The following is a 9,038-nucleotide window of genomic DNA, read 5'->3' on the forward strand; positions in this document are numbered from 1 at the left end:
ACTTTGTTTGGAGAAACTGTTTTTTATTAAATGTTTAAAGCACTCCTCCATTCAAGCCTCCTGATATTTCCATACACATCCAATTGAAAACTAAACAGTTGGATTTTGCAATTCAGTCTATTGAGATATCAGGTCCCCCTCTCACAGGCTCTTTGGGAATCCTAAGCTTTGACACACCTCCCTGCCCCAAATCCGAAGATAAAAGTATTTTTGAAAATGAAGAAATAAAGCATCCTTGGCCTTCCATCAGCTTGAAAATTTGCAGAAAGTCAATTTTTAAAAAAGTTATTCTTGCTGTTAAACTGATCATCCACTAATAGCAATATCAAAAAACCCTCACAATTGAGCTATTTCAGAAAACTAACATAATTAAGAGTATTCTAAATTTTTTCTTTTTTTTAAAGAGCAGAGGCTGCATATGCTAGTGTTTTCCAACCATGCAAACCAGCTCCAAGATGCCACTATGCAAGGGGAAAAATATTGCACAAAAATTAAAGACAGGTATAATGAAATACTGCTATGAGGAAGACTGAAATTTTATTCAGAATTCTTTTATCTGAATTAGAAACGACTTCTTAATAAAAACAACTCACCCCCGCCACCCTACAAACCAGATTACTACCTTGACAGAAGAGAAGCAATAAGTTCATCAAATGTTCTGTCTGCAGTTTCTGCAACTTTGTCGCCTTCCTGCCTCACTTTCAATTCCAAGTACGTCAGCGTCTATTTCATTCAGTATTGAATAAACATGCATTTATTATTTCATTATTCATTATTATTATCTAATGACTCTCACATTACTTTTTTTTTTCTCTAAATTCAGAACAGAACAGAAGCAATATACAGTAAGACAGTGATCAATACTCCAGCAGAAAGACTAACACTAAACCACACTGTGGTTCGGTTTAAAAGGAAAAAAAAAGGGGGGGGCAAAAAAGCAAATCAGAGGATGACTATATAATGTAATGGAGGAAAAATTACAGCTCATTAATCCCTGTTTTCTCTAACTTCTGGTCAGCTCACACTGTCTGGATCCTGAAGCCTTTAGCTCTATGAGGTAAGAAACACATAGATCTTGGGCCCATTGCCTCACTTTCCTTACTTGACATTCTAATATAGCACTGTACACAGATAACTAGCACACTAAGATTTCTACTGTTTTTTTAAACTCAATGTGAGCATAAAGGAAAAAAAAAAAAAGATTCTTCCTCTGGCTAAGCATCAGTTTTGTTGGTATAGTTACATTTAATGAAGAGACTATGGAAAAAAAAATCTCAGTAATGCAACACTGCTTCGGCAATTCTCAGTCTTTGTTGAAAAGCTGTTGGAAGACCACAGTTGTATGCATGAGTTACTATGTTAGAGCTGCTGAAATGGTAGGTTTTTACAAGATGCTATTAATATATGACTTAGGTATTTAACATAACTTCGCTTAACAGACAGATCGGCCACTGCAACAAAACAAGTTAGAAAGGGAATGGAAAACAGGTTTTAAGGACACTTCATGCCACACTTACTAGAATGAATTTGCTTTAAGCTTTTGGATCATTGAAACACTTCTATGCCTGGGTATCTTAGAATACATGTAAAATGTAAATAAATGGCAAAGACAGAACTGCAAGCTTTTCCACAGCACATTTAATAAGAGTTAAAGCTTAAATAAAATAATTATCACTGATGAAGTTCATAGGTTACTCAGTAAAACCTATTAACAGCATTATCCAGTATTTTAGGATTCTTCCTATATTTTATACTGTGCATAAAAATGCATTACTTGATTTACATGTTTTGCATATTGTGTCTGTTAAAATTAATACTTCTGTTGCCCATATAATTTCTTTTCCACCTTTAAATCCATAAAGAGGCAAGTGAAAACTAGGAAGTTAGCATAGTTGCTAGAGCAAAAACAAATGCTGAATTTTACCCTGATCCAAGGAACCACAAGCTTAGTACTTAAAAGACTGGCTTATATATGGTTCTGCTAAATATATGGATTGACCTAGTAACTTTAAATTATGCATAGGCTCATGTACTCCTTTACAGACTACTCCTGTAGTATGTGAACTCCAGACTATAGCCTGGAGTTTAAAGCTGTATATTCACAGAAATAACACAAACAGTTGGAAGGACAAAAGAGCTGTCAAAACGAAGGCAGTAAAAGCATGTTTAAATAGCATGTTAATGTGTGACTACGCATAACAAAAAGCTTCAATCAAGGATAGGATTTAATATTTCATGATCTATTTAACTTATTTTCACTCACCTCGTCTGCATCGTGTAAGTGGCTGAGATTACAAATAGCTATGCACAAAGCTTCATCAATATCTTCCATAGTTTTGCTGTCCTGGGGAAAGATTTGCCAGTGAACGTAACATCACTTGTATGACTGGAAGATGGGCTATACTAATCTGCTGTTTTGACAGAGAGGCACTTGATGTTGGTGACTGATGATCTGTGTAAGGCTCTGAGCAGCTCTATAGCTGCAAATAGGCCTAAAATACTTAGCTTACCTGAATTACACTGAAAACATTTACACTGTAGTATTTCTGAAACATGGATTCTAAATTTTTTTGTTTGTTAAATACATGCAATTTATTTGCACAGACACATGCACACAAAAACCAAATGAAAAGATAGTACGTGAAGGAAAGGCAAAATAAAGTTACTAATACAGATGTGTAAGAAAAACAGACATGCAAGATTGAAGAATGGGAATACTGCAGCCTAGAAAAAAGTAAAATATTTAGAAATACAATTTGGGGAAAACCACCAAAAATGAAAAAAGCTCCCAGTGTTATGCTGATGCAAGAAAAGACAATAAAATACTTGCATATCAATTGACACAGAAGCAAATGTACATATAGAAATGTCCTATTTTGTCACTGGCACTACTAAAGCTAGTGTTAGGAGTACTGGTTAAAGTGCTGGTATTTTGCTAAAAGCAAAATGAGAACATCATCAAGCTGGGGATGTCCCAAAGAGTCAGGGATGGTGCTGTGTAAATCTGTCACTATTAGGCAACCAGTTCACTTTGCCAAAAGGCAACTTAACTAACATGCAAACATCTCCAACTTCTAAAGGGTTCCTCACTGGTGTTAAGGAGAAGAAACACAAACTAGAGAGAAATTAAAGCTTAGAGTTCAAAAACCTGAAATACTTCTGCCTCTGACCAGACATTGGTGTAAGTGAAAGGAAGTGCTGCCCACAGTCTGGGAGAAACCTGTCATACACATCATTATGGAGCTTATTAAAGATGTTTGTTATCACCTTCATCTCTAGAACAACAACTTTCCAATTAATGTATCTGAACATCTCAGACCAATTATGTCTCCTTCCTAGGAGCAGAAAAAGGGAAAACCTTCCTCCTATTATGACTTGGATGTTAACTGTGTTAGGAATACTTCCCTATGACAACTATTCCCACTCTATGTTGAACAGATGCAAGGAGACATAATAGGTAAAAATGTCATGGAATTACATTGCTCCCTCTACTTCGTGGTTCTCATTATGATCAATGATGCAGTAATAAAAATCCTTCCAAAACTCAAAAGACATGGATATACTCATTCAGTGATGTAAGAAATTATACTGCCAAAGATCTAGTAATCACCAGCCACAAAATAAAGGAGTCTGAAAAAAAACTTAAGAAACAAAAGTAGCAGTTAGACTAGGATCTCAATAAATGTGAGTTTTCATATGAGCTCATTCTCAACAACTTTCTCCAAAAAAAGAAAATATTCTGTCAACAGAAGAGGTCACTACCATTGAAATATTACTTATGATCTCAAACTCAAGATACCTCAAAGATAATCTCAGGCTATTTCGTTTAATATTTTGTCAACAGTAATATACTGAAGTTTAAGATAACATGACATGGCTTTATTTCAAATAGACTTTTCAAAAAAATGTTCATAAAAGAAAACCATGTTCAAACTTTAACGGGCACTATAACAAAACTACCTAAGAAGCCAAGACAGACATTTGCAAGTTACGATTCTTTCAAGGTAACTGTACAGGACAGTCTCCATAGAAGAAAACAGGACTGGCACAGGACTTACCATTCATTTCCATTTTATTCTGTCATTTTAAAATATCCACGACATTAGTCCACAACTTGGCCTAAAACTTCACAAACCTCATTCAGAAAGATCAGGCTAGAAAACTTAATAGAATGTTTCAAGAGAGATCCCTTTGTCCAACAACCTTGTTGCCCTGAATGACTACTTTAAGGATGTGTTGCACGAGCCTTCCAGCTGTCTCAATTTTAAAAAGAAATAAAAAAGCCCCACACCCAAATATTGTGAAGCCTTGGGTGTTTTTTAAAAAAAGCTGAATTCAAAATACATAGTTTTACAGCCAGATGAATACACTAGCACTCCTCAGCTATGATCTGGTTGGGTTTGAGCTGCATTCATTTTGTCAAGTTATTTTATTAACACTGTAGCTGCACACCAATTCTATGATAAGATGGAATAATAGCGCATAACTATTAAGGCTGCAAGTTTTTGTTTTTTTAAGAAGTGCAGTATTAACTATGCATATACAAAAATAACAAGTGACAATATAAGGAAATTCCATATTAACACACCATGTCTGCCGATGGAGCTACAGCTGGTTTATCCCTCAGCCCACCATTTGAAGAAAGCGGGTGCCAAACATTTCTCTCTTCAATATCGTGACTGGTGGGCCTGTAAAACAAAACTTTAAGGAAAAAGCCTACACGTTTTAAATAAAGTATCAAACTTCCCACAAATACTTTAGACACAATTTGAGTATTTAAAAAAATCTGTCATTAAATACATGCACGCACTTATTTTTAAAACAGCAGAATTCACACTGTGATATCCTACAGACACCTCATTTTTCAAAAAGTTTCCTTTCTACTAGCATAATCTTAAAATTAATCTTCAGTAAGTATTTTTAATCTGACAATTTCGGCAAGGCTGAACAAAACCTTTGTAGGTGGTAGTGATTTTTATCCTCTATGAGAGTAAAATGCATGACTATTAACATACCAGGATTCATTTTTCCTTTGTTGCCCAAACATTTTCCTTTAGATATCCCATCAGATATCGATTAGGCTGTTAAAATCTTTAGAATACATGATTGATTATACTAAAACCATCTACTGACAACTTGTTAGGAAGGCTATTAAATTGTGTTGTATGGTGACCCATCCCTGCTCTTCTGCAAAGTACACATGGATCTAAACAGCTGTCAAGGCTCTCACAAAAGCAGCCTGCATAAACCAGCCTAATTACAGGAAGGAAGCACTGTGTTGTTCTTCCTGTGCTCAGTTTGTTGTTTGTGATGGACTGTGAGAGGACTTGGAGAACACCGCTGTAGGGACTCACAGCCATACACAAAATCTTGAGTTTCTGTTTTACTTTGGGCAAGGTTAGCAATGCATGTTACATGCACCAATCTCAGAAGATAAATTTCCTATACCTCCCTTACAGAATGGATCTGTATAGAACAGATTCCTTACATAACATATCTGTAAGAATTATCTGGGCCTATTCTCATTTGTATCAATGTGAATCTCCACAGCAACGGCAGTGGGGAGAAAGACACTCACTTTAAGACTTCCTGCAAGTTCACACAGGCTAGACAAATAAGCAAGTTAATGTAATTTAGATATGACAATATCACAGAACATTGCTGGCATCTAATCTTTATAGCTGTGACTGGTTACCAGAAGGTAAGCAGAAGGTGCAATGCGAGCGGCAGGGGGGTGGGGGAAGGAGGTGCTTCAATGATACAGTCCTTCCTACCACAGCCTGGCATTTCAGCAGTTCTCTACTCTCCCCCGAACTCTTATCAAGGAGTTACCAGAATGTTTAAAACTTTCAGTTCCAAACATTTTCAAGCCAAAACAATTTGTTTCTTGTTGCCTTTCAATGAAATGTTATTTGTACTCAAGTGTCAAGCAGGTTGTGTTCCCACAGCACTAGACACCCATACTGAGAAGACATTAGTAAAGTTTAAAGAACACATTAAAAAAAATAAATAAAAAAATCAGCCCAAGAAAAATGGCTGGAAATACTTGCTCTGTCAAGTTGTCCCCCAGTCTGCTATCTAAACACATAAAAACGATCGAGTTAATAAAGATTTACCTTGCTAGCCTTTGTGAGTTGCCACTGCACAGCCCAAGTTTAAAATCAGTTTTGGTCTAAATTCGGAGGGAAAAAGTAAAGCAAGTTCAAATACAGGGTTACATCCAAGTCCCAGTAAAAAAATGTTCTATAAGCCTGTTTTCACCTTCAGTACCCACCCCCCCCCATTTCAATGAGAAGCTTCAAAGCAAGTGCTATTGAATTGAGCAACAAGAGGTGTAAGGAAACACATTCCAAGACAAAACTCCGCAGCCATCAGTGTATCTTTGTGGTAAATGAAAAGCGTTCCTAGTAAAAGGAATGCTGACTTCCTGTTTGCTCTTAGTATTTTTCCCACTACTATGCAAAACTTCTAACATACTGCATTAGTGAACCTGATTAAAATTTATTTTTTCAATAAAGTTTAATGACAGGGCTTAATTCCAAAGACTTGACTTATTTGTATTTTGCAATAAAGGCTAAATCTGAATTTTATAACATAAAAACCAGAATGGCCACACCCTATCTTTTGCATAAATTAAAACAAAAAAAAAGCACTTAATGGCTGTCCAAAATACAGATTTCTGTGAAACAAATGACATTAGTAACACATTAGACAACACAGAAAATATTTACAAGCAGAGCATTTTTTTTTTAAATGCGGAAACAGAAATATATTCATAAGTTACGCACTACTGTGCAAGTGAAGTTGTTTTTTAAAAAAATCTTTTAAGTCCTTTTATTTGGGAGCTGATAGGGAAAGAAGTTGTTTGGGTTTTTTTTTTTTTTTAAAACATACATATGCACCAGTTGCTTTCTTCACATCATGTGCAGATGAGAGGGTGGAATGGAGTTGGCAACATGGGGCACTAATGAGAACCATAAATTAAACTTTCCTAAAACCTTTGGACATCAGATGTGCACTACATAGTTACACTGCACAATGAGAAATGCTAGCAAAGACTTGCTGGGGAGCAGGTGGTTATGAAGTGCAGGCCCTCACCTCAGAGGGGACCTGAGCTTGCTTTAATCACTTTCAATGAAAATGCGAAAGATCCTGTAGTATCACTATTTCAGACCACCACAGTGACTACTGAAAAGAAAGCTTTAGATCAACTTACTTCTGTAGAAGAGATACCAAATAAATCAGTGTCTTCATCCTTCACATCATCATGCAACGCTGGAAAAGCAAGCATAGGAAACACTTGACTGCGAATATTTTTAACTGGAGGGCATCTTAATCAATGAGACAAACAGGAATACATCATCACTGGAGTAGTCTTCTACATAGTATTCATCAAGTCAACAGGAATTTGGACATTGACTTTTGTAATGACAGAATTTGAAAACTAGGAATAGAAGTCCAGATAAATATATATGGAAGTTATCTGGGAATTATAAAAACTTACTTGCATTTAATGATTAGGATATTATCTGCATGATTAGCTATATTAGGTTGCTGCTACATTCAGGACAAGATAAATACATGAAAGGGAAGGCAAAAAGGCAAAAGAAAACACACATTCAAAATGTGTGCCTATAGTACAGCAAAAAAAAAATTTGTTTCATAAAGCATCCATAAAGACTATGTACTCAACACAACTTTACAACTCTTGGAAAAAAAGATACTCAAGCAGAAAATCCCAGAAAAACGAGATTTCTTTTAAAACAAACTTTTCAGTAGCTTTGCCAAGAAAAACAGCAGGAGAGGAAGCGAAAGATATTGGTCATTCTTGCTGAGTACTGGAAATGTAGTAAATAAACAATGCGTTAATCAAATCTGGCAGCCCATCTATTGTCTTTAACCAATCATATAAAATATAAATTAACAGTGAACACTGCACACCACAAAATTGCTGGAAATAAAAGTCAAGATCCAAAAGCCTTACCTTTCATACTCATAGCTTTTGATATATGACACAAATCACTGTTTCTCTGATGTGGTTCTGTAAAATCCTCTTCCAGTATTTTAAGACACTGCCTTCAGAAGTAAAAGTAAAGGTTTAAGATAATTAGGGATATCAACCAAACATGAATTCTGACTTCCAGCCCTCTTAGAACTAAGCTTGCCCACTTTTTACCAAATGACATTATGTAGAAGGCGGCACAGGTAATGAAACACCACGCACACAAAAATTTTGTTACCCTCTTTTAACTGGAGGAGAAGCAATTTACCTCTATGATACTGAATTCATCATCCATAAAGGTGGTACTAGAGCTTTTAGGTATGCAGAAGCAGCACTTAAGGTAACTAGAAGCAGCATTAATATACTGTTATATAATCAATTTTAATCACATTCGTTCTACAGTTATTTAACTAAAAATATACTGAACAGATCAACAGTGATTTATTTACTTGTAAAATATACCTAGAGATCAATATGAGATATTGGTAGCCTAATAACTCAGTATTTGACAACATCCCAAGATGCATTTAAAGTGTCTTCTTCCCTGAACCTACTCCAAATGCTAAAACTTTTCACAAATTGCACGTTTTACACACATACATACACATAAAAATGGACTCACTTGCAACACTGCAGAATACTAACATTATTTTCTGTTTCCTCAATACTATTTCCTGATAATTATACTGTCAGAACTTAAAAATAATAAAGCCACTAGAGTAATCTCAAAATTCACATACCTTACAGCTTTCATTTTCCTTCTATTGAGCTCTTCATTACTGTCATGCACCAAGGAGAACTGTTTCTTTCTACTCATGATGGTATCTGACTTAAAAAAAAAAAAGACAAATTCTCCACAACATACACATTTCATCACTTGAGCAAACACTACAGGTTACTTACATCACTTGGCAAAGAGTAAAATGAAAAAGATACACAGACAATTCATAGAAAACATACACCTGTTTTTTCCTTGAAAAGCAAATCTTTTAAATGCAGCAAAACACTGGCTTGTTTTGCACTATCCAGCTACTCC

The 9,038-nt window shown here is 35.5% G+C and overlaps 1 protein-coding gene across 1 annotated transcript in view; it reads right to left on the reverse strand.

The window, feature by feature from the left end:
• The window catches only part of RNF17 (ring finger protein 17), a 53,463-nt gene extending 44,644 nt beyond the window's left edge, over positions 1 to 8,819 (reverse strand). Inside the window, exons 1-7 of the mRNA XM_072857916.1 lie at positions 8,743 to 8,819; positions 7,994 to 8,076; positions 7,217 to 7,275; positions 6,117 to 6,172; positions 4,589 to 4,688; positions 2,264 to 2,344; positions 623 to 723 (exon numbers count right to left, since the gene is read on the reverse strand). Of these exons, the coding sequence (XP_072714017.1) occupies positions 623 to 723; positions 2,264 to 2,344; positions 4,589 to 4,688; positions 6,117 to 6,172; positions 7,217 to 7,275; positions 7,994 to 8,076; positions 8,743 to 8,819 (557 nt within the window). The remainder of the gene's footprint in view (positions 1 to 622; positions 724 to 2,263; positions 2,345 to 4,588; positions 4,689 to 6,116; positions 6,173 to 7,216; positions 7,276 to 7,993; positions 8,077 to 8,742) is intronic.
• Between the last annotated feature and the right edge of the window lie 219 nt (positions 8,820 to 9,038).

Source organism: Ciconia boyciana, chromosome 1 (genome assembly GCF_034638445.1).
Source record: "Ciconia boyciana chromosome 1, ASM3463844v1, whole genome shotgun sequence".
Taxonomy (NCBI): Eukaryota; Metazoa; Chordata; class Aves; order Ciconiiformes; family Ciconiidae; genus Ciconia; species Ciconia boyciana.